Source organism: Falco biarmicus, chromosome 6 (genome assembly GCF_023638135.1).
Source record: "Falco biarmicus isolate bFalBia1 chromosome 6, bFalBia1.pri, whole genome shotgun sequence".
Lineage (NCBI taxonomy): Eukaryota > Metazoa > Chordata > Aves > Falconiformes > Falconidae > Falco > Falco biarmicus.
The window spans coordinates 71,625,623-71,652,004 of NC_079293.1; the positions used below are offsets into that span (position 1 = coordinate 71,625,623).

At 45.6% G+C, this 26,382-nt stretch overlaps 1 protein-coding gene and 1 long non-coding RNA gene across 2 annotated transcripts in view; one reads left to right on the plus strand and one right to left on the minus strand.

Annotated features, from left to right (window-relative positions):
* The window catches only part of LOC130151921 (mitochondrial peptide methionine sulfoxide reductase-like), a 54,683-nt gene extending 51,371 nt beyond the window's left edge, over positions 1-3,312 (minus strand). Inside the window, exon 1 of the mRNA XM_056344719.1 lies at positions 3,014-3,312. Within this exon, the coding sequence (XP_056200694.1) occupies positions 3,014-3,143 (130 nt within the window). The 5' untranslated portion in view covers positions 3,144-3,312. The remainder of the gene's footprint in view (positions 1-3,013) is intronic.
* Positions 3,005-12,158, plus strand: LOC130151922 (uncharacterized). The gene is made up of 4 exons (XR_008822804.1): positions 3,005-3,096; positions 5,030-5,428; positions 6,683-6,795; positions 11,411-12,158. It is a non-coding gene; the product is annotated as an uncharacterized LOC130151922 (long non-coding RNA).
* Positions 12,159-26,382: the final 14,224 nt, after the last annotated feature.

Consider the following 26,382-nt stretch of genomic DNA (forward strand, 5'->3'; position numbering starts at 1 on the left):
GGAACAAAAACTGGCATTAAGAAACAATTCCACAAAAATGACAGGAACAAAAGGAAGCTCAGAGAAAATCTAGGTGCATTGATGAATACAGAAGACAGCCTAGAAGTAGTACAGAAAAGAATGAAGTACTCAAAGTCTCTTTTGCCTGAGTGGTCACAAAGAAAGACTGCTCCAAAACCTCTCCATGCACTGGTACAGCCAGAAAGAAAAGCAGCAAACAGTATGAGGAAAAATGGGTTATGACTACTTAAAGAAGTTAAATGTGTTCAGATCCAAGAAGCCACATGGAGATTTTCCAGAGCTGCGAGGCAAGCTTGCTGCTGTGACCATCAGAACACTCTGACAGATCTAGATACAACAATATCTAGAAAAATCACAGTGACTGGGGGAGATCTCTGATGATGAGATATGGGCTACAGTAATAGCCATTTTTCACAAAAGTAACAAGAGGATTGAGAAGCTACAGGATACTCAGCCTTGGCTAAGTCCCAGGAAAGATCATGGAGTATGTCCTCTTAGAAACTATTTCCAAACACAAACAGAACAAGAAAGTAATCCGGAACAGTCAACACATTTACCAAAGGCAAATCATGCTCGACCAGCCAGGTTGCCTTTTACAATGGAATGATTGGTTATGCAGATGAGGGCAAAGCAGTGGATGTAATACATGTTGACTTTAGCAGGGTTTCTGACACCATCTCTTATAGCATTTGCATTTGGAAGCTGAGAAAGTACTGGCTGGAAGAACAGACCACTAGGCACTAGACACATCAAAAACTGGCAGGACCACCACACTCTAAAGGCAGCGATCAATATCTCTGATGTCTAGTAGGTAGCAGGTTACCCCAAGGGCTGATGCTGGGGCCAATATCATTCAATATCTTAAACAATAACATGAATGATGTGACAGCAAACACGCTCAGCAAATTTGAAGGTAACGCTGAACAGAGAGTGAGAGCAGACATGCCAAACAGCAGACGGTTAGTCCAATGAGACCTTGAAAAATTTCAGGTCTATACCAACAGAAACTTCATGAAAGTCAACAAGGAGAAGTGCAAATTCTGCACCAGTGCAAAATAATCTCAAACCTGCTGGAAAGGACCTGTGATTATGCTGGATGCCAGGTTAAATATGAGCCAGCAATGTGCTCTCATAGCAAACAGAGCAAACTGCGTACTGGGCTGCATTACAAGGAGTGTGGACTGCAGAGTAAGTAAAAAACCCTCTCCTCTATGCTGTACTGGTATGAATTTCCCTGGAATACCATGTCCGGTTTTGGGTCACAGTTGAAAAGACATTAATAAAATGCCAAGGTCAACGGTCAATTTGGTCAGCAGCCTTCAGCACACAAACCTACAGAGCTTGCAAAAGCTGGGCGTGCTTCAGAGGGTGAAGGGTAAACTAAGAGGCAGTCTTACAGCAGCTTAATGGGGAGTGAGAATGACAATTCGGCCAAACCCTTCTCGACAGCACCAGACAGTATTGGAAAAGGCAGCAGCCAGTGACTCTGAACTAAGAGGTTAATGCTGGACACAAGGAGAAAACTCTCTGACTAGAAGGCAGCGCAGCATTGGCCCAGGGGCTGAACCGGAGCACCCTTCCAATCAACGCAACACTCCACTCATTCTGCAATCTAAAAGCAATTTAAACAAAAGAATTGTTACTGAGTAACTATTACACAACGTTAAAATTTAAATTGTCCTCTTTTCTGAATGTAGTTTACCTCTTATTTTAACTTTTGCAATTCACTGGAGGCCTGTGCTGTTAAGTACATAATATCACATTTAGTCATAGAATAAAAATGGCCAAAGAATTTCATATTTGGCCTTATCAAGATGCTTTTTCTACAGCAGCACAAAATTATTCTATCTATGGAGCTACTGGGTCTAAAACAGGCCTAGCATATCTTCTGCCTGGGCTTTTATCAACAAGCAACACCAAGGTGCCACTTTAATCTAGACAATGTGCTACTCCTGGTATCATCTCTAGAGTTCATTGCTCTACCAACTTTAACCCCATCTCTGCACCTCTCCTTTGAGTCCATCTTCTCCACATCAGACATGCTATTCCTCCTGCTACCTTTAATTTTACCACTACCTTCTTCCTACCTTCAGTGTTTTACCAGACTCCTATACAACGTAAGACTTTACTATGCTCTCAAACACTTCTTTCACTGGGCCCACACCATCATCCAGTTATTATTCTCCCACCAGCACCTACACATTTTATGTGTTTAAATATTTTTTTCCCCGAAGTTCACAGACTTTCTTAAGGAACTTGGGTGCCTGGAGCAAAGACAGATATAAATAAACACCATGTACAATGGGAGAACGATCACGTGTGTCGGAACACCTGGGTGCTGCTGTAATTCCTATCTAACAGTGATGACAGTCTTGCAGTGTTTTCAGTTCCTGGGAGGGCTGACAGGAGGCAAAATTGCGTAATTCTAGGTTGCTGCTTTGCTTACCTGACAGCATGCCTTTGCTTAAAACAAAGAGCACTGTTGAATCACTGGAAGAATCACCGAGAACTTAAAAGCGCTTTTCAAACATAGGATCAGAACCTAAGCATGCTATGTTTCGGTATTATTTTTATGTATTATAATTTAACAGAAAAAAGTAAGGCCTCGGGCGGCCTGTTTACAACTCTGAAGAGGCCCATCGGGGCCCTCAGTACAACTGACACAAAACTCATCTACGGCCAAGAGCAAAGCAGGCCCGGGCTCCCGGGGGCTCCGGCCATAGACTAACGCCTGTTCTGGCGCACAGGGCCCACCGCCACACGGGCACCTCACGCAGCAAGCGGCCCCCCGGCCCCCCCGCGCCGCCGGCCGGGCCCCCCCGCCGCTCCCTCACGGCAGCGCCCGCCCCGCCGGAAGGGGCCGCGCGCACGCGCGTAGGCCCGCCACAGGAGCGGCGCCGCCTCTCCCGCGCCGCCGCCGCCGGGAGCGGGCCCGCGGGCGGAGGGGTGCGAGGGGGAGGGGGTAGCGGAGCGGGTCGGGGGTCGCCCCTACCTGCCACCGGGACGTGCTGGCTCCTGCCGGGGAGCGCTTCTTCCTTCTGCGGTAATCGGGAGCCCGAGTCGCCCATCCGGAAGGTGGAGCTGGAGAGCGCTCGGAGGAGGCGCCGCGGCGCTGCCGGCATCGCCCCTGAGGGGACTCGGCTGGGGCGGGGGGGGTGGCCCGGCGCGCGCTGCCCGGTGGGACGGGGGGGGCGGTGGCAGGGCGCGAGACCCGCCCCCTACCGAGCGGCTCCGGCACCCGGCCCCGGAGCGGCACTGAAGGGAGAGGGCAGCCCCCCACACACCGCCGGTGTGCCCTGCGGGGGCGGGGGAGAGCAGCCTGGGGGTCGCGGGGGGGAGGTGGCACCCACCGGCCTGTGCCCCGGCGCGCTGTGGCCGCGGGCGGGTGCGCTCGGCGGGCCCCGGGGGTCCCGCGGCCGCGGGTGACCGGGGCCCTGCCCGAGGTGGCCCTTTCCCTCCGCGCGGCCTGCTGGGCCCCGGCCGTGCGGGCTGAGCCGTAGGCACCCCCGGTGTGCGCCGTGCTCTGGGGACCCCCTGCGCGGGGGCACCCCGGTTTTCGCGTGGGCTCTGCCCCACGAGGGGTTTCTGTATGCATGCCCCTCTTGGGGTACGTACGCATGGCCCATCCGCTGCCCGGCTTGGCCACGCACCCAGCTGAAGGCAGGAGGGTTGCACACACGCAGCAAGAGATGCTACACAGACTCCTCATGCAATAATACGTTTTATTATACAGTAATCTATTTTTTTCCCCCAGAATCTTCTTGTTGGTATATGTAGCGCTCCCCTACATTACGTTTAGCCAGTGTACTGTATCACGGCAGTCTTGCATGGTACTTTTTGTACGGAGGTGCTCTAAGTGGCATGCATCTCCAGGGATCAGTGTCTGCACCTATGTTTGCAATAAAAATACAGAAACAGAAAGTGAACAGAGTGTAAGTACATGTGGAAAATATCCACCTTATCTGTGGGGGTAATACAATGCATATTGAACATGTAACACCACCACATTTCTTAACAGAGGAGACTTAAAGAAGCCAAAACAATGGTGTTTTGTTTTCCAAGCAATTGAAGCTCCTTCCGTGCTTATAGTTGTGGTCAATAGAAGGGAAATCTGTACAAAACCCTGCAAAGGGGGTTTGTGAACTAGGCAGGGGTCTTGCATTGAGTACAGGAAAAGGCAGTGCACAACTAAGAAGAAGCAAAGAAGTTCTAGAGAGGGCATGATAGTAACTCAATGCAAAATTCATCTGAGGGTTTTGAAGAAGTCAGATTGTTGCCTGGATAGGACAGAAGATGGTAAAACGACAGACTAATGCTTAGTCTTGAGAGGAAGGCCAGGTAATTCATTCAAAAAATGGTGTATGATGAATGCAGTTCCATTCAGCTCATAATCAGGCTGGATTTTACACGGATATGATACTCTTGAGAGACACTATTTAATTCATATTTTAAAGGAGTTGGATATTTATGGCAATATTGAAAATACCCAGATGCTTCTAGTTCATGTTTTAGGAGTCAGGCTTTCTTTAAAATGAAAAATTCAGATGGGAACCTAAGAGGCAAGCTGTCCCATCCCTGTTTTCAAATTTGCTGTTCTTGTGTTTGAAAGGTGAACAGCATCCCCTTTGAGCATAAGTAGTTCCGATGTTGCAGTCTATTTTTCAAGTTTTGTCAAATTTTGATACCATTTGAGACCGGGACCAGAGAGGACCTCAAGTGACCTCCAAAAAAGTCTTGCAAGAACTTGAAGAAAATCTTATTAAATAAAGAATGAGTGAATATAGAGACACATATAATAAATAACTGTGATACTTTGACAAGTACAAGTTAGGAAGAAACAGAAATTCTCAGTAATAAAGTGTGAATTTAATTTAAAACATGTTCACCTAATTAGCTGTTCTCTCATGTACTGATGTTTCCCAGCTCTTTCTTACTTTGTAAGGAGCCACTGAAGGTGATGACATTCCCTGATTTTATATTGACCCGTTTCTTCTGTTTCACCATATAGATCTATACTCGCTCCACTGTCTGCCAAGAATGCATTTCTGAAAAATGCACCAGTTCATGACACAATGGATAGCCACGTAATTTTCCCTTAAGAGTTAATGTATCTACCGGTGAGCCTGAATGCCAGCCTGGATCTTTTACCATGAGCATCCTTGCTGCCTCTTTGTGAAAGGCTACATTTTCGTTGCCGTCCTCTTTGCATGAATCAGGGTCAGTCAGAGGTGAAGGGCAGAAAACCAGACTAATGTTTGGCTGTTCAGTCTCGCAGATGAAGTGGCTGAGATGTTGCAGAGCCCTGATGTGCTCCGAAATGCCAGCTGCTGAAAAGCCAGCGTTGTCTCCACTCAAATGATCCCAGTGATCCTCTGTGCCATACATGCTGTCCCTGTGTATTTATATTGTGAGTATCCCTTAAATCATAGGTGTCCTTTCCAGTACATTAATTCTTAGAGGAAAAATTGCTTTGTCACCCATTGTGTTCAGCTGCTTCATTTGTGAGGCTGGTAACAGCAGAACAGGGTACGGAAGGATTGGCATTGGGACTCCAAAACAGTGGTTAGAGCAGTGACAGTGGGGCTGCTGATGCATTTTGATTACAGCTATTATGAGCAGGAAACAATCTTTCATTCTGTGTCTTTATGGCCCTTCACACACTGTGTTCCTGCTTCGTAACTGGATCCGAACTATTAAATAGTTATAAGCCATCATGCCACTTAACAAATAAAAACTGCCAATTTTCAGAAGTGTTTAGTGCTTCTTGGCTCCACAGAAACAGAATACTTTTTAAATGAGATGAATCCTGTTTACATTTCAGGAATGCGTGAACTATCCCCTTCTCTCATTCCACAGGTTGATATCTGGGTGCGAGTCTGAAAATTAAATTCTAACTTTAAAAAATGTTCTTGATACGAATTTACCTGTGTAAGCAAGCAGCAGAACATTATTACTTTTTTATTTATAATGTACTATGCCTCACACTTAGACTATATGTACCAACACATGGATTGATTTAAGAAGCATATCGGGGAAAAAAGCCCAGATTTAAGGTGCCTACACAGTGTTCGTGTTCCCATGTAATAATCACAGTCTTCTTAGCACAGCAATTTTACAACGTATGCTAAAAATCTTGGGGAAACCAGCATGAAGAAGGAAAGGGAGAGGTACAAGAGAGGAAGAGAAGGGATGTGGGCTGGCCTGTGTCTTTTCAGCCAGGGCGCTACAGAAATGCCTAGTCATCCAGTCCCAGGAACTTACTCAAAATTTACACCATTTTTTACAGGATCTGACATATACTGTGCATAATCCTTTCCTTCAGAGTTAAATTTGCTAGTCTTTGCGTTTTAGGATAGGTGTGGTTTTCACATCTAGCAAAATCTGCTGGATCTTGAAACCAATACAGCCCCGTGTAACCATCTCCCTGGTAGTACACCGATTGTGAAGGCAGGTTTGTGCTGCAGTGTGCATCTCCTGGAAAAGCAATCTCTCTCTCTTCTTTCTTTCTTTTTTTTTTTTCCCTCTGAAAATATGCAGTAAAAGAAGATCCTCCACAGGCTTCAATGCATTATTCAGTGCTTGATAACTGTTAAAAATATGCGTTTATTTTTTTAGGTTAGCTTCAGCTCCCATCCATTACATCTTAGCTTTTCTTTCCTAGAATGAAGAGATTTCTTTTATCCAGTTTTTGTTAGCCAGAGTTACTGCTGTAGACTATGATCATCCCTCAAGATAAACAGGACTCTAGGAAGTGAAGTATGTTTTCCAATTCTTGTAAGTATTGTCATTGCACTTCTCTGTATCCTCTCCAGGTTTCCAATGACATATGTTTTTCCAATGACATTCCAATGATTTTTATTTATTTTTTTTCACTTTGATGAAGACATCAATAATGAATACAGCATTCTGGTAGTGGTCAGACCAAAGCAAGTGCCAATCTAACGTGGTTTCTTGATTCCTGCTTAGGTTTGTCTTCATCTGTCCAAGGGCAGTATTAGACCTTCCAGCCTCAGAGGTAAACTGCTGGGACTCCCGAGGGCTCTTAAGCAATTTATTATCGGTGTATAGAAATATCTAGATGATTATGGCAGATATATAGAAAATTGTTTTCTATGCCTAGTCCCTGGCACCATTTAAACAACTAGTGCAGACTTGTTTCAATGCCCTGTCTTTGTCACTGCTGCTCCTGCAGTTTCTGGGTCAGCTGCTAGCAGTTGGAAATAATTTTCCATGTTCTTCTCCATAATTGGTAAAAATGTCAAATAACAGAGCTTAGGACTGATGCCGACATGACATCACTGTAAAGACACTGACCTTACGATGATTGCCTCATTGCAATCACATTTTGTGACTGGTCAGGTAACGAGATCTCTGAAAAAGCATGTATTTTCATCAGAACAAACCTGCTGGTTCCCCAATTTTAGCAAAAAGACATGAACCAGTTCTAAGGATTTTCAATCAAAGGAACTGCAGACTTGAGTGCCACAATTCTTTTTGGAAACAAGAAACCTGAATTCCTGTATTAACAGCTGTATCTGTTACCCCAGAAGGACAGCGAAGATGATAATACAGTAAAGCAATCTACATGAGACAGTTTCTAGAGAGGCGGGAAGATTAATCAGTCATTCATCCGCCTTCCATTTGGGATCTAGATGAGCATTTAGATACAGATTAAGCTACATAAATTATACTAAAAATGGAACTGACGTAGAAGAACCATCAGCACTGTACCTCAGAATAATGCAGTGATTCGGGATTTACAGAGGGATGTCAAAAACAATGGGCAATTTAATAGAATAGAGTCTACCATATGCACCAGGGAGAAGGCAAGAATGCGGGATACAAGTAGCCTCTTCACACAGGTTCTTCTTTATTTTTCTATTGTGTTGCAGCAATTAACAGGGTGAAAAACGCTAATGCAGCATGCAAGTTTCTCACTTTTCACAACCTTTTGGTTGTCTCCTTCCTTTGCTGCATCTTCAAGGTGCATCTTTATAACTGGTCTCCAGGTGTTCACAGAGGCCAAGGTGATGCAGGCACCTGTGTTTTGGTGTCCGCCCATCTTGTGAATCAGGGTTTGAGCTGTCATGACAGTCACTGAACAGATAGCCAGTGCAGGGCTTGGCTTCACTGCCTGCACATAGAATCATGGAATGGTCTGGGTTGGAAGGGACCTTAAAGATCATAGAATCAGAGAATCATTTAGGTTGGAAAAAACCATTAAGGTCACCAAGTCCAACTGTTAACCCAGCACTGCCAAGCCCACCACTAACCCATGTCCCTAAGCACCACATCTACATGTCTTTTAAACACCTCCAGGGACGGTGACTCCCCCACCTCCCTGGGCAGCCTGTCCCAGTGCTGGACAACCCTTTTGGTGAAGAAATTTTTCCTAATAACCAACCTAAACCTCCCGAGCACAACCTGAGGCTGTTCCCTCTTGTTCTATCAAGATCATCTAGTTCCAACACCCCTGCCATGGGCTGGGACACCCTCCACTAGACCAGGTTACTCAAGCAATACTTGCAGTGTGTAGCACCATTTATGATTCCCTGGGGCCCATCACCTGTAATTTAGGTGCTCCTCCAGGTTGCCACTGGTCTCACAAACACCTTGTGTCGTATTTGCAAGCTCCACACAGATGACTCTGATGCTATAGAGGATTTCAAAGGGCTTTCAGCACCCATGTGGGAGCAGCTGAAATAAGTCCTGCCATCAACAGCGTGAGGAGAGCAGTTCAGCTGAGAAAGAAGGCAGACAGACTTTTTAGTAAGACCCTTAGCAATAGGACACAGGGGAATGGCTTTACATGAGAGAGGGGAGATGGAGATGAGAGATGAGGCAGAAATTCTTCCCTGTGAGGGCGGCGAGGCGCTGGCCCAGGCTGCCCAGAGCAGCTGTGGGTGCCCCATCCCTGGCAGGGCTCAAGGCCAGGCTGGACGGGGCTGGGGGCAGCCTGCGCTGGGGGGAGGGGTCCCTGCCCCTGGCGGGGGGTGGAACTAGGTGGTCTTTAAGGTCCCTTCCCACCCAAACCGTTCTGTGATTCTATGAAACGATTGCTGGTTTAGGAGCTCGTTCACTCCGGTTTCCAATGACTATCAAACAGAAACCCCTTGCCTGTCTTCAGAGTTTAGGTGCCCCATGCATCTGTAGATACCTAAAACGTCTCTGAATCTTGAGACAAATCCTACCTAGACACAGAAAGTCAAAGACCTTCATTGTCAAACAGCTTTGTGCAGGGTTGCCTGTCACCGCGGAGTTTCTGTCCTGCATCTGCAAACACCTGCTAGAACTGAATCAACACTTTGCAGCCAGGTAGCCATAGCCCAAGAGTTGCAGTTAACTCCTTCACTGGCGTGGCTCCTCACAGCTCCACACATGTCCTGGGCTTAAGAGAAGTTACCAGCAGCTGAGACTCAGCCCTGGGTTTTTTAAATCAATATTTCCCGCTGTGGAACGAAATATTGTGGGCCACATTCCAATTTATGAGAAGGCACGTTACTGGGCATGCTGAGCAGCCGGCACTGCACCCATCAGGTTAGATTGTCATTAACGTTCTTCCCTGCCTAAAATCTGGAATTTTAACAGATTTTACAACTTGGAAGCCATCGTGACACAGCCCTTCGCTTGGTAAAACCGTAATTTTGGTAATAAATTTCTCAATAAATATTTTCTGTACAGTTCACTTTGGGCTTTCTGTGGGTTTATCATCCTAAACTCTTGTTTCGCAGGATGGACTTTATGAATCTAGAAACAAATCAGCACAGGTGAGGGCAGAGAGAAGTAGTTTTGGGTGGGACTAATCTCACCTAACTCTGGCTGTTTAGAAATATGGCAACCATCCAAGCTGGGCATCTAGATCTTTTCTGTAGCAAACAAAGGAAGAGTAGTGTCTTCAGAACATAATTCATCCCATCTTAAAACAGAGTGGAGCAGATAGGATGGATTGTTCTCCAGAGAGGTTTATTTTATTCAGCTCATAATAGGTGCCCTAGTGAGTAGCTCTGAGCAGATAGCTAGATTTTTTGATAACTGAAATTAGGCAGTAATTGTTTCCTTTATTTACCTAGGAAAAACTGCAGAATTTTAAACAAATTTCAACCCCATAAAAATGTTACTCATATTAAACATTGACTGGCCATTCCAAAATAAGCTGACTTTTCAGCACAATAGCCTTCACATTCCCCATCATAACTAGTAGTTTACATTTCCCACAATGGATTTTCCTTACTGATCCCAGAGTCCTCAAGATTTGTTCCCTCCCTTACAAAGATCTTTTTTCTTCCTGAACCCCAAATTCATATTTGCTAAAATATTTGTCTTTTGCAAGTTCTTCCAAATCAGTGAAAGTCTTAAGTCCGTTCACATGAATCCATACAAGTGGCTAAATTATATTAAGTATACTTTAAAGTATATTTATTTAAGCTATCAATAGTGAAGAAATAGGCGTGATAACATGTGGACCGTCCGCGTACTTTGGGGTAACGTTTCACTAAGGCAACTGCACAGCCCACTGATCTGCTGGAAGTACTGATGTGATCTAGCTTGCAAGTACAATGAAATGGTGTATAACTGGATTTCCTTTATAATCTCCTGTAATAAATTCTGCAGATAACACAGAATATCTTTGAAATCTGTTAAAACCTCACTTCTGTAAATAAAGCAAGGGTGTTTTTTTCCTAGCAGGCTGACTTGTAATAGATTAGATAGTGGGGAAAGTATTACATGCCACCTGACGTATTTTTGGCAGCTTATTTTGCTTATATGCATAGGTATACACTTGGCTGAAATGTTGTGGCTTTCTTTGTGATTCTGTTTTCATCTGACGGCAAAACTGCACAACAACAACAACAAAAGCTAATGGAATCAATTGAATTTTGGGGTGGAAAATTATGCAACATAAACATGCTCCGCCGGTGGTTTTAAATGCATTGCACAGTGTCTAGTAGATTCCTTGGCTTTGTCAGCCAGCGCTGGTTTGTATGCTGTGGCACTGATGACTTTATAAAAACAAATGACAGAGTAGTTTACACTGCCCTGCTAAAGGAAATAATCATATTTAACAGTGCTGGTTTCCCAGTAAAAAAAAAAAAAAAAAAAACAAAAAACAAAAAAAACCCCACAAACTCTTGTGCTATATGCTGTAATAAGCTTTTTATAAATGTGCCCATGTGGTGCTCAGCAGAGCCTGCTGTGCCAGTACTATAAAACCGAAAGGGAGCTTCATAAGCTCTAAGTGCAATCGTATATTACCGTTCAGCAACATTCCCTGTTATTAATAAAGTTTGTGAGAAATACACAGGCAAAAGATTAAAAATACATGTCTGATACTATCCTTGGTAATAAAAGCTGATGATGTTTGGACTGCTTGTTTATTTGCTTGCACTAGATGAGATGTTTGAAGGAGTGCGGTGAAGATGATTGAACAGATGAGCTTCCCCTCAAGGCCCTGTTTCGCCCTGGCCAGCATCTTCCCAGGGATGCTGGTCTGGGGATGCTGGTCCAGGGATGCGGGCTGCTTCCCTGAGCCCTCTCGTGGACTCCTTCCTCCACTGCAGCAGGCAGTTCCTACAAACGAGGCAATTAGTGTGCTCCAGGAAGATGATCTTTATGAAACGTGAGCTGTTTCCTCATCTCCATGCATCAGAAAAGCCTATGAGGAAAAAAAAAAAAACCAAACCACCCAAAAAACCAACCAAACCAAACCAAAAAAACACCCCAACAGACTGGTATTTCATTAAAGGTGATGAGGAATTTGTAGGGCTTTGACCACAGATATCTTATTTTTGCTCTGGCATCCAGCAATAACAGTGATTATTGAATTGCAACACAGAAAGCTCTTCTGGGGATAGATATGCAGCACAGCCTGTCATTGCTTGGCAAAATGCACTTAGGTGCTGATGTAAATGGAAAGGTTGTCTATTCGAGATAGTTTCATTGGAGAAATCATAATAAAATGGATTAAGAGACACCTGAAATGCTTCTCGGTTTTAAACAAAAATATCAGGACATTTCCTGACAGCATCTGGATTCTTGAGGGAAATTAAATGCCAGGTAATATTCTGTTTGGAAGAAAATAAATTAACAGCATATGTAAAATATATCTGACTGCCTATTAAATTATCTTTTTTATCATCCATGGGCTGTACTGACTTCTGGTTCCATTCTTTATTAGAATTGCTACGCAGTATATTGCTGTGCAGTACGTGCAGGAAGGCACAGGTCCAGATCATCAAACATACTTAGATAGTGAAATTCTGTTGGTATCTAAATATTTTAGTCCCAGAGAAATCAGCAGGACTTCGTCACCTCTTCTGCTCCCAGGAACTTACATTCCAAACGAGACCGAGTATCCCAAAGCCATAATGAGCCCGGTGCAGGTGTTGTTTATTGAATATAGCTTTTTATGGTGGTGGAGCAGAATTACTACACTAGTTTAGAAACAGTGGTGTGAAGAGGATTAAAGTACAGATGATCCACAGAAGAGTGTGTTTCAACAATTATATGGTGTTAAGGTACCAAAATGAGTGTGAGACGGTTGCAAGCAACACAGAAGAGGGGTATATCATAAGACCAGATGATGGAGAGGAGTAGAACAGGCAAAAGTGGGATATGAATAGCTGCAGAACTGAGCATAACTGTTTAGGTACTTGGTAGCAATACATCTTATGGACAGAGTGGACAGAACATCATTTACAACCCATGTACATGGATTAAGCAAAGGCTATGACTTTCAGCAGCAACGTTCTTGGACAATGAAGTGTCCTACAGCTGGAGTCATTAAAAATTCAACATTTGTCATATCTCAGTAATTGCAGTCCCTGGGTATCTTCTATTCTGAGTGTGGGAGGTTATAAATATTGTTGATGACTCAGCATTTGCTTTAGACTTCTTGGTCTTTACTAGTCATGTTTGCACTACTCATTTGTGTCATCACTGTTTGCCAATGAACCTTCACCCAAGTGGAGGAGATTTACAATGAAGTCTGGGGGACATTTGCCTTTAGTTCAATTAATGCCAATTTGGACTCTTCCTTTACAATGAGAATTTTAAAAATCACTTTCCCTTCTCGTAAAAAGATGCAAAAGAAGAACAAGGTGATACAGTTTTTACCTGTCTTTGGGAAGGGCATGTTCCTTCAAATATTTTCCAGGGTAGCTGGAAGGATACAAAAACCCTGGTTTGGGGATGAGCAGTTCTGGCACAAATACCAGGAGACGACACTTCCATCCTTAAAATAAGCCCCCCGACATAAGTGATAATTTAATATACATCATACCATCTGCTTGCAGAAATGTGCAAGCTGCTCCCAAAGAAATCAATGGGAAATGCGTTTTTCCTATTATTTTAAACATTCCAAGATCTGACTTGATGTCACGGAAGCGTGCGATTGTCACCTTTCCCCAAAGACAAATACGGCCTGCCACTACAGAGAATAACAACCGCTGCAAAACCCACCACTTCTCCTCCTCCTCCTCCCTCTGCCCTTCACAACCTGCCGGATGAAAACACAGACACTGCCGAGTGCTCTGCCAGTTAAAAAAGCAGATGGGGAAGGGAGACGGTTTCAGAGCTACAAGGCATAGAAGCCCTGGCAGCAGCTTTTCTCTTTATCCACTGTGGGCTTCCATCTTGAACACTTTTACTGATCTTGATTTCACCTACAGAAATGTGTCAGCAGGCAAGATACGTGCTAACACATGGGAGCAGCCTCTGAGGCCAGAAAAAGGATTGAGCTCGCTGTTTCCCCTGTATACTGGTTTGTACAAAATGCCCAGCTGGGTCAAGCCTTGCAAAGGCATTTCTGTGCCTGGGTCTTCTGCAGCCTCCCCCTGTGTTCACCAGAGTTTGGGTACAGCCTTGGCAGGACAGCATGGACTCCACCAAGGAGCCTTCTCTTTCCTGAGAAGGCACTCACAAGCGCTCATTGAAAAAATTAAGAATAGGGCAAATATGCCGCAGCACTGCTCCAGAGCCTTCGCTTGGCTTGTGGTGAACCTGCAGCTCAGGCATTTCCTCAGATGCTGTCTTGATGTTGTGCTATGAGATTATGATCGTTCTCTGCTCATCTTCTTACGGCACCTGTCGCTCTGCAGGCATCCCTCCCTTCTCTTCCAGGCTCAACTGTCCATTTCAGCCAAATTCACTCCTCCTCATGTTAGTGTTGCTGCATAGCTTCCACCATCCTTACTCCTTCCATTGACGCTTCCCCAGGTACACAGTGTCCTTTTTGAGGGGGAAGAAGGGGGACCCAAACAGCATGCATTTTTCAAGGTGTAGAGCCACCTGATCTGCAGACACACAAAGCATGGTTGGAAGGGACCTTCGGATGTCTCCACTCAAATCCTACACTCAGAGTAGGGCCAGCTTAGCCCAGGTTGCTCAAGGTCTTGTTCACTTGGGTTTTGGATATCTCCAAGGTTGGCAGTTCCACTGCCTCCCTGGGTCACTGTCGCAGTGTTTGACCACCCAGATAGTGAAGATTAGTTTCCCATCCATCTAGCCAGATCCTCCTTTGTGGCAGCTTGCGTACACTTGAACCTTGTCCTTTGTGCACATCCGAGAAGAGTTTTGCTCCATCTTCTCAACAACTCCCTTTAAGACTGTTGAACGTGGCCATAAAACGTCAGCCTAGCCTTTTCTTCTTAACACTGAACAAACCCAATTCCTTCAGCCTCTCTTCACATTCCAAGTGCTCCATTTTCCTAAGCATGTTGATGGTCCCAATGGGTTCACTCCAGTTTGTCGGCATCTTTCTTGCTGACCGGGGAGTCTAGAAACTGGACGCAATTCCCCAGATGGGATTTTAGGCATCTGAAATGATGGGGTTTGGTTTATTCTTTTTCACACTTCTTAACAATTCCTAACATGCTGTTTGTCACTTGGAGGGGAAAAGAATTTGTATTGGTTTCTTTCCTATTGGGCAGTGGGGTTTCTGCCACACTTGTAGCCCTGTCCACCGTAGCTCTGGGATCACATCTCCACTGGCAGCACCTCACTCGGCTGCAGTGCTTGTCGGAGACGGAGCGTGGCTTTTCCCCCTGTGCTTTAATTTGCCGTGACAGATGCTGAATCTCAACTCCCGTTTTATAGTCCGACCTCTCAGTGCTATGAGGTTTCTGCAATTGGTTTTCATTTGCACAACCCCGAATGATCCAATATCATCAGCAAATAGATCATCCAGTATTATCGGATTGGTTCAGCAGTCCAGCTCCCAGCACTAGGATCCTGTTGATGATCCCCCTCTCCTGCAAAATGCTTTATTGCTTGTCCTCTAATCAGTGAGAAACCACATACATGGGCATCTCATGCCCATAGCAGCTTCCTTTTTGTAGCTCTTTGGCAAGGGCCTTGGAAAGGTCATATACACAACATAACCAGATGAAGGTACTAGTTGGTGCAGGTGAGGAGCTCAAGCAGTTTCCTTAGGTAATGCTTCAGCCTGCAAAACCCATGTGGACTCTTCCCAACTTCACATACGTACAGTTTCTGCCCTCTGTCACAGTCACAAGCAATTTCCTCCACACAGATAGTTCAGATTCAAGTTCCTTTGGTGTTCTTCAATGCATACGCTGTGGCCTGGGGTTCTGAAGCTATTCATTTTACACCCCGGTTCTCCACTGGCCCCTCACACTGCCTGGCAGGCTTCTTAATCCAGTCATGTTTGGAAAAGGATTGATAAATTGTTCATGCTTTTAGAAAGTTGTTCTTCAAATCTTTTAGTCTACCTTTTTAATAGAATGTATGCTCTCTATTCTTTCTTTGTTTGAACATGAAGTCTTCTTACTTGTAATAGCCTCCTTCACTCTGATCTTTAATTACAGTAGCTTTCTTCTGGTCTTTTTAAAGTCTTTTTTGATACACTCCATGTATTTTCTCTGAGACTCTAATATGGTGTCTTTAAACAATTTCTCTGCTGCTTGCAAACATTTCAGCAAGTCGTGGCTTGTACTAATTTCCTTTTAACAAGTTGCCTCATTTTTCATAGGGCTCCTTTTTAAATCCAAGATTGTGCTGCTGATATTTTTGGCTTCCTTGTTCCTATGACTATACTGAAGTTCAGAACATTACAGCTTCTCATAAGCGTGTCTGGGCTGCACCAGGAGTTTCTTCTCCAGTGACTCACCTCCAAGAAGTATTTGTTCACAGGTATCTCAAAATTTACCCTCAGCATCATATTCGGACATTATATTTATCCAGTGTACAGGACCTTTCCCCTGTATTTGTATCTTGTATGAATTGTATCTTGTACACCCACAGCATCTCTGGTCTCCTTTGGGACATCTCAGGCAGTGTCACCACCCTGGCCAAGCACTGAGGAACAGCTGTCGGAGTCCTCCTCCTGGCTATGGTATTGCAGTCGGTTGGCATCGGTGTTGTTTATTGATGCAGTTAACTTACTTACCTGATGGGACTCTTCTGTTTTCTTTAACTGTGGTGCTGTTCCTTCACAATGCATATTACTCTGCCCTGCCTGTATATAGTTTGCTCTGATAGTGGTCTGATTATCTTCTCCCTGGTAGTTTGCTGCAATGCCTGTTATGTTAATATCTGCACTCAAAAGCAGACCATCCTGTTCATCTTGTCTTTTACACCAGTTGTATTGCTATGAGGAGCACATCAACATATGCCTCAACTGCCTGTTTTATGTGCCCAATGAAGCAGAATCTGAGTTGTCCAAAGAGATCTTCACCGCTTCTGGCTGTATCTTTCTCACCTTCAGTTGTACCCTTCACTCCAGAACACAAAATTCTTGGCCAGGATTTGCGTTCCCAGACAACCACCATCCTTTACATCCACACTGGGACACTGTGCAGCCAGGAGGGACAAGCTGAAGGCCAAGAGAGCAACTTCACAGCTGGAAGCTTGAGTTTGGACTCTTGGCGAGTAAAGGACATTGCCCTGTGGTGGGGGCTCCCATTTCTAATGCTGTTTATGCACTTCATTTAATGACCCTTACAATGGATAGGCAGAAATGTCCTCTCCCACCTGTCAGCACCCACCTTTTATGTCACACACCAACAATATTCCTGTAGCCACACCTGCACATAACTTCTCCATCATGCCCCACAGTTCTGCTCCGCCCACCTTTCAGACTTTCACCATGGAAAATGTGTCTGAAGCCATGTTCCTCTCTACAGCAGAGATCTCGTACAATGCTGCAGGACTTTCCCATGCCTTTGTAGTTTGCAGGCTGGGAGGTCCCTCACATGCAGGTGCCATGCTCTTCCTTTTAAATACTGGGGAAGGACACTCCTTGAAAGCACAAGGAGAAAAGGAGAGATGCTGCGTCTCTGGAACAGTTGAGGGGGTAGAGAAATCAGCCACTTTATGGTTCACTCATTCATTACATTTTCAGAGGACTTGAGATTGCAGCTATGTCTTGAAACCTTCCTCCCAACAGACCCCACCAGGAGAATCTCTTTTCCCCAGTCCTTATGAGATTCAGATACAAGAAAGCTGTTGAGCAGATCAGCCCTGCAAAGGACGCTTTAATCACCAAAACATGTAACAAAGCTGTTCTACCTTCCCTGGCTCGTGGCTGAGCTTTGCAGGCATCACTCCTCTCTTTATACCACCCAGATGTTTGGATGGCCGTGGGTTGAGCCAGACCACAAAACTAAACCCAGCGCATATATACATATATTTATACACACACACACAATTTGCTTAGGTTGTAGGGAATTAAATCTTTTCTCAGTCCTACTCCTAAAACTCTTTGGAGATGACTGCCAGCAAACCCAGTGGCAGTATCCATCTGCACATTCTTGACCAGCATAAGGCTCTGATGGCATCTCGGCAGTATCTTCTCCCTTCCACAAGAGTGGAGCTGCTGATTTGGAAACAGAGTTGGAAAACATTCAGATGCTGGGAGGTGCGTGCTTGCTGCAAAGCTCTTACAGGTGTGCTAATGAGAGACAGTGCTCTGCTCATCACAAGCCTGAGACCTTGGAGAATATTAGTAAAACTGCCAATTTGCATGTCTTGGGGTTAATTGAGGAAATCTCCAATGGAAAATCTTGCTGTCACTTGTAAAGCCTGCTCTGAATACAAATTGTATGTCTCCATGGGATATTGTGAAAGCTTTGCAACTTCTTCGCAAACCTGTGGAAACAAGGAAGGTTGTTAGCTACCAGAGCTCACAAAGGAAGTTTTCCTCAAAATCTCATACTCACTTTTGATCAGTGTTGACATTAACATGGGGGTCATAGAGCAAGCATGGAGATTACATGGGATCCTCTACCAAGCAAACAAGAAAGGGGCATGAGTATTTTCTCAGACATCACCTAGGCCACACATTATTGGAAGGAAAAGAGACATTTCTGCTTGCAAAAAAAATTCTCTTCCAATTGAAACCAATTCCTTACTTTATGCCCTTACTCTAATCCAAGTTTCTTGTGAATAAAAATAATCACTGGGGTTTTATAATCTGTGATTAAGATGAGTTGTTTGACAATATGCATTGAGAAACCTAGGTAAGTGTAGAAGAAAGGAGCTAGTTAATTCACCTGAAACTGAGGAAGAAGCAGTGCAGATTATCCCAGGATCACAATGTGGTTTTTCATCACCTCATCTTCTAGGGGGGCTTCTTTGGTTTACAGCTGTTGTATTACATGCCACTATAAGATTACCACCAAGAGTGCAACTCCAACCAGAGATCCAGACTATTTCTATGTTTAATTGCAAATGCTGTGTGATTTTTTGATCATTCAATCAGCTGTTTGGGGATTTTATAAATGTCTTGCTCCACATTATGTCTGTATAATTAACTGCTCTTGTTGAAACACCTAATTTTTTGAGGAGTTTATGGAGAACACTAGGGAGAGGCATTGGTGTGAGGCTGATTTTAAATGAATTATCACTTGGTTTTCAAAGTTAGCTTTTAGTTGTTTTGACATTTAGTCTTTTTTTTTTTTTTAAACCAGCGTGTCCTATGGAACAAAAAGATAAAAAATTGATTAGAAGAGGCCAGAAAAAAGAGCAAAAAGACCAAACTTTGAGTTCCATAAAACTGAACTCCATTTCTGAACCTCCATCTGAACAGAGAAGTTTTAGCAAATTCCTTTCACTTACCTTTTTCCAGTTTTCTCGTTTGAGCATTCAGATGTGGCTGTGCAACACTGTTGATTTCAACTCATCGCAAAGGGTATAATTAAAAGCAAAATTCTACCTTGATTATCGCTCTGACACGTGCACTTACCAGCAGTCGCAAGATGATGAGCTGCTAAAACCATACAACCATGCAAAGCATTACAGCTAATGCGGCATGCCCTCATTTGGGGTGGCTTTCCAGTTAGTGGCACGGAGACACCGGTGAGAGGGCAAGATCTTGGGGTGACACCCCCGAGGATGGTGCCGGGGCCCTGGTTGTGTTTGGTGGTGTTGCAATGCCTCGCCAGTGCTTTCCTGGGTGAGTACCAATCCTCCGTGCCTAAACACCGCATCGATGAAGCGAGGACAGGCACACAGAATTCTTTCTCTTGCAAAGGCAAGGGACATTGAGAGGATAATACAATTAATTAGTGCCTGAAATAGCAAAGTTACATACTACAGTGGTTAACTGTACAAGGAGTATAGGTTTCCAGATCTGCCACAATGTGCTGAGCAAGAAATAAAAATCTATTTTTTTCACCGGTGATAACATGGGAAAAGCAAGCCAGGCAGTCACTTTTGAAGAGAAATTAGGAACAAAAGAGAACACATGTGGTACAATGTTATAATAGTCAGAGCCAGAAGATCCTACTCATTTCCTGTAGGAGGAAAGTCACCAAGAATTGGAAAGGGGAAAGCCCACATGATTAGAAGAAGAAGGAGATTGACTTCTCTCTGACTGACAGTCTGTGCATCAATGCTATTCTGTTTCAAGACAGCCGTGTTCACAAAATAGTACAATCAAGCCAAATATAAAGCTGCAGAAAGGCACAGTGACTGTCAGAGAAAACATCAAAGATTCACCTTCTTATGTAAGAAAGAGGTGGCAAACAAGGTTTCAACCTTTGCTAAGGCTGACCAGAAAGACTAGCCCTAAGTATGAGATTTGAAAAATCAGGTGCCAGACTGGAAAAAATAGGGTGTTGTGGGTGCGTTTAACATGTGACATACATGGTTCTGGCAGGGCGTTGGGCTTCATGTCCCCCTCTTAGGCACAAGATGGGTATGAGTCTGTTGAAGCCAGGGGAAATTTCCTGCATCCTGAAGTTTTATGCTATAGTAAATATTTTGGAAAAGACACGGTTCCCAACTTAGTCTTTATTGTGAAATGACTTTTAAGTTTCAATGATTTTTTGGGGTGAAAATGAGTTTATATAGATGTGTTTACATACAGTCAGGTAAAAATATGTGTAAATATTTCCATAAATATATACATGTACTCACATCCATACATATTTCTATATACAGCTTTATAACAAAGCAGATCTGAAAGATACAGCTGGGACATACACACTGAACTCACGTCCCTGCCAGACCATGACCTCCTTTGACCACAGACCTGGGACTAAATTTTCTAGGACCAGGACTAAATTTTCAAAGGAGGTTTGGCATGGGTCAACACCTAAAGCTATGAGCGAGGGCTGTCTCCATGGTGTGTCTTCCGAGAGCTGTGATGCCTTGTACCCCTCCACTGGGGTACAGCTGGGACAGGCAGCACCAGCCTCCGCCACCTTGTCCGTGGCATCATAACAGCGCGTTACAGCATATAGCGTATAAGGGCCTTCCCCCTTATGGGTTTCACAGTCCTGCAACTGCTCCAGATACTCGAGACCTTGCTTTCATGAAAAAGAGAGGTCTTTCCTTTCAAACTCAGAGAGTAGGTGCTGTTACAGCACATCCACCCGTCAGAGCATTCACAGCATTATGGGGTGGACAAGGAAGACCCTTCCTGCCCAGAGCAGGCTTGTCCTCCCGTTCCCTTCTCTCTAACCCCACTCTAGCCTCCTGTCGGGAGGGGATAATTTTACCTTCTTCTGCTGAAGCTGTTGAGATGGGTCTCTAATATGCCATATGTTCATCAAGCTGCTGGGAGAGACCTGTGACCTAGACCTTGCACCATAAATTAATCCCTCACTTTCATTCACGCTAACAAACTGAACGAGTTTTAGCAAAGATGAAGGAATGGCTCTTGGCCCTGAGGCCAAGTGGTACGGCTCAGCTCGCTGTCCCAAAACAAGGGTGGCCGTGACCACACTGTTCACTGGGAATGACCCCTGGATCATGCTATACCCTCTGCTGTGCCTGGGGATTCTCTGGGTCAGTGTTAGCCGGCGCAGACCAAAACTATGCCAGGGAACACGCTGACAGTTTAACACTGCCCTTGCACCCTATAGCCCTATGCCATAGGCATAACCTGAGCCTCCCCCTTTCAGATTCAGGCTAAAGGGTTGTGTTTCCTCTTCCTCTCTCTGGTGCAATTAATATTTAAATGCCAAGTAAAGCTCAAAAGCTTTCACTGAAGGAAGATAACGTACCTACACCCAGTCCTGGGATCACAGCCTAAGAGCCTTACAGAGAGAAGGGGTCTCAAACTCCTCAGAGAAAGGAAGGCATAAAACCCTGGGGTCCAGCATCCTGCCAGTGTCCCATTCCAGAATTAACAAATTAAAACCAGTCCTCCGTTCCTCTGTTTTGTGCTGGTCCTGAGTGGCTAAAACCTTCCTACCAGATTGAACCTCTGAAATGGGACTGATGGAGAAAACCTGAACTATGAATCATGGCAGGGTCACTGCCTAACAGCATCCCCTGGCACTGCTTAATATGCTGGTATAGAGGCCACTCACATGCTTGGGAAGGCAAATATTGCTACCTTGAGCATCTCTGAACATCAGCTACCTCCCAGGCAGCTTGGCTGGGATCCTTGATGAACCTGCTTTGGAAATGGCACACCTAACGCAACCATCAGACCCACGAGATCTACCCAAATCCCTTTGTGAGTCTTGCTTTTAGTGTCCCTCTGCCTCATTTTCCTGCCTACAGAAGGAGGCTCACATCTCCCCTCTCCCTGCCCAGATAAGAGTGTCATGAAAATAAAGACATGGGAGTGCTGGGTGCTGAGGTGGTGTAGAAGTAGCCTTCCTCAGTTCTGTCTTGTTTCCAAAATCCTCATTGTCTCCCTGCAGCAAGGTACCTCCTTCTTCACTCTCTTCAAGGTGTTCCAAGTAAAGACCAGCTCAGGGAGTCCTGCCACCCTGTTCAGCTGGGAGAATTTCTCCATCTTAATATCAGGGAGGACAGCAGAACACAGGAACCATGGGGGGACTGAGGTTGTGTCATGGGGATGTTGCACCAGGACAAATGGGATATGCCGTGGAGAAATGCTTTTGCACTGAAAACATACCCCAAGATCATTAACATGCTGTGTTTTGTTTAAAAAAGTAAAACCATTAATTTCATGGAAATCTGTTGTAACCCCATGTTTGCAATCCATCTGCCTTATGCCTTTTAAACAGTACCAAAAAAAAGGTCATGATTATTTCATGTACTCAAAACTGAGCTTTGCAACATAGCAGGAATGCAACTGTGGCAATGAAAATCTCTGGTTCTCCCAAATGTCCAGGTTTCTTGCATGCAGAGGGACTGGGAGAAGTCGATCCCTTCACACCTCCTTTGGTGCCTCCCAGCATCACGTTTGTGATTTATCACAGCAGTAGACCCCATGACAGCTCCTGTTCCCTCACCATCTATTAAACCTCTAACACCTCTCCAATTCACCTTTTTGTAGGTTCATCTTCTGGTTTTTGTTCCTAACACATTTAAGTTTGGATTAGGGTGCAATAAAAACAGCTGTCCCTTCCTCATTGTGACTGCAGTAAATCTAAGGCATACCTGGGCTGCACAGCAGCAGCGCTTCTATATTCATTTCTCAGTGTCTAATAAAAATGTGGAATGGTGTCAGGCCTTGTTTTGATCTACGTGAAACTTTCATAAACATCCCTCCTTTTGACAGTGATTCTCCTCTGTGGACTGTTTTGTGAGATCTTCCAGTACTGAATCCATTAAAAGGAGATTTCATTGACGTTGTGGTGTTATATGGGGCTAATTTAAATGCTTTACAGAAGTCCAAGGACATCATATTTACTCAAAAAGCAACATTCATTTTTAGCACTGACTGCCCGCTGATGAACATTAAGTTGCTGGCTGTTCGGCATGAGCTGCTTCCACAGTGTCTCGTAGGAGGAGAGACACGTAGCATGCCGTTAAGGCCTTATATTAGGTGAGATAAAGCTGAGCAAGAGCTTCTGCATCTGCCCCAGTACACAAGCCTTGTCAGCCCTCCCTATTGTTGGACACCATTTCGAAGTTGGTGTTGTCCCAGGCAGCAACAGCCAACCTCCAAAGTGCCTCACGAGAGCATCCCCAAATCATTTGCTGTGCCCCAGCTCCATGCGTCGTACAATGTTTAAAGACCTGGTTTTGTCTGACCTCAAAGCTTGGAACGGACAATGATTACCCAGCAGGTACATTGCTTTCCCCTGCCAAAGGCAGCTTCTTTGAGGAGGGCAGCTATCTGCCATCTGCAATCAAATACACACTGCTCGGCTGAGATGTTGTTGGGACAGAAGCCATCTTCAAGGTCTGGTTTTGTTTAGCACCACAAAAGCCCAGGCTGATAAGCAAACCTCCTCTCTATTGATAAACGAGGTCACTGCTGATGATTATTTGTTTTTTATTCTACCTATGAGAGCAAAAACCAGGCAAACAAGGCTTAAGCTCTGCCCTGAGATCCTGAAGACGACACTAGACCTTGTATTGACTTTGAGTACAGAAGTGAAAAGCTTAATATGAACCACAGAATCAGAGAATGGTTTGGGTTGGAAGGCACCTTAAAGACCATCTAGTTCCACCCCCTGCCATGGGCAGGGACCCCTCCCACCAGCCCAGGCTGCTCCAAGCCCCGTCCAAACTGATTTTGAACACTTCCAGTGATGGAGCACCCACAACTTGTCATGCAACCTGTTCCAGTGTCTCACAACCCTCATCATAAAGAAGTTCTTCTTTATATCTAGCCTGATCTACGTTCTTTCAGTTTAAAACTGTTGCCCCTTGCCCTGTTGGTAGAGACCCTATTAAAAATTCTGTATTCATCTTTCTTATAAAGCCCCCTTTTAAGTATTGAAAAGCTGCAATAAGGTCTCCCTGGAGCCTTCTCTCCTCCAGGCTGAACCACCCCAGCTCTCTCGGCCTGTCTTCACAGCAGAGGGGCTCCAGCCCTCTCATTGTCTTCACGGCCTCCTCTGGACTTGTTCAATAGCTCCGTGTCCTTCTCTATGTTGAGGACCCCAGAGCCGGACGCAGCCCCCTCAGCAGGGGTCTCACCAGAGCAGAGCAGAGGGGCAGAGCCCCCTCCCCTGACCTGCTGGGGATGCAGCCCAGGGTACGGTTAGCTTGCTGGGCTGCAGGTGCACATTGCTGGGTCAGGTTGAACTTCTCATCTACCGACACCCCCAAGCCCTTCTCCACAGGGCTGATTTCAATCCCTTCACCCCTCAGCCTGTATTGATACTGGGAGTTGCCCTGACCCAGATGCAGGACCTTGCACTTGGCCTTGTTGATCCTCATGAGGTTCACATGGACCCACTTCTTGAGCTTGCCCAGGTCCCTCTAGATGGCATCCTGTCCCTCAGGTGTGTCAGCCATACCACTCAGCTTGGTGTCATCCACAAACTTGTTGAGGGTGCACTCAATCCCACTATGCTATTGCTAAAGATATTAAATAGTATTGGTCCCAGTACAAACCCTCAAGGGACACCACTCATACTGGTTTCCACTTGGTCATTGAGCCATTGACTCTAACTCTTCCTTGAACTCTTTTATTAACCCTTTCTCTCCCCATGAGGAGCTGGCAAAGCTTTTGGGAGTAGGACTGAACGCTGGGAGCCCCCACATCCCCCACAAGCAGCCAGACTTGCATCCACCCAAACATAACTGACCATCCGCAGAACATAACTCACCATGGTGCTGCCAGCCCTGTGCACCCACCATGGGGCTGGGGCAAGGTTTGCCCAGTAAGTGTAATTTACAGATAATTTCCCAATATCTTCGGGCCACCTCTGCTGTTTCACCTCCCCAGTGTACAGCCCCATCCCACTGGCACAGCAGCTCAGCCCACAGGGATCATCCCAGCCACAAGCTCCCCATTCACCCGGTGCAGAGCAGGGGGATGTCCATGCTGGGGCCACTCAGTGAGTGCCCCAGGACAACTCCCCCGGCCCCCAGCCCAGCGCATCTCTCGCTCACCCATGCGAATGGCTCCATGCGGTGGCTGCTTCAACCCCCATGTCTTCTGCTTTGAGTGGATGAGCACCGACCAACCACATTCAGCCACTTTCGTGTTGCTTCTCTGACAGGCACTGCCCTGTGAGGACCCCAGGGCTGTGGGTTCCCTCTGGCCTGGGAGGACCACTTCTGGCAGAGCAGTGACCCCCTCCCCCACAGTGCTGCCACCATCCCTCCCCAGCTACCACCACCTTGAGGGGCGATAGACTTGGCACAGCCTGTCCAACACAGCCAAATCCTTGGGGACACCGCTGGGCAGTGGCAGCCCCCAGGCAGCGATATCCCCATGTATGAGGGTACCCCCAGGCGGTGACATCCCCCAGGTAGTGATGTCCCCATGGATGAGGCCACCCTCGCAGGTGGTGACATCTCCCTACACAGTGATATCACCACAGACACTTCACCACCCTCCATGTGCAAGCCATCAGGAGCCCGGTGGTGATTCCACCCTGCAGCATTGTGCTGCCTGAGGAGGTGCTGCTGGAAGAGGTTGTGAGGCACTTAGGTATCTCCCTGGGGGCACTGGGGATCAGCCAGGATGATCCCAGCAGCATCCCCATGCCCAGGGACCCTGCTGGGCACCATCCAGTGCACCATCCTCTATCACAAGATCAGCTCGCTCAGGCTGCTGAAGAAGATGGTCTCCACTGACTACAGCGTCCCTAAGACCTCCAAAGTCACCCTGAGCATGGAGCATTTCACCACCATCAAGATGAAGCCTGGAGATCCATGGCAGGGTGTAGAAACAGACATACCGTCACCCCGGGCCAGCATGACATCAGGCTGGAAAAGTGAAGGAAGAAGTGACAGAATGGCTCATTGCCCAAAAATGACAGAAACACAAGGCTCCTGCAGCCCGTGTTGGGGCAGGAGGGTGGGATTAGACCTGTTGCTGGGATCAGATGGTTTTAGGGAGTGGGGGAGGGAATGTCTTAATGATGTAGTAGTTTGATGACTGTTTTTTTCTCCATTTTTCCATTAAAAGCCATTTATCCAGAACCTTTCCATGCCTGCATGGCATGGGGAGGGAGTGCAGGGGGCACCAGGAAATGGCACCAAAGAGGTGCAAAATTGTCACTGAGCCGCAGA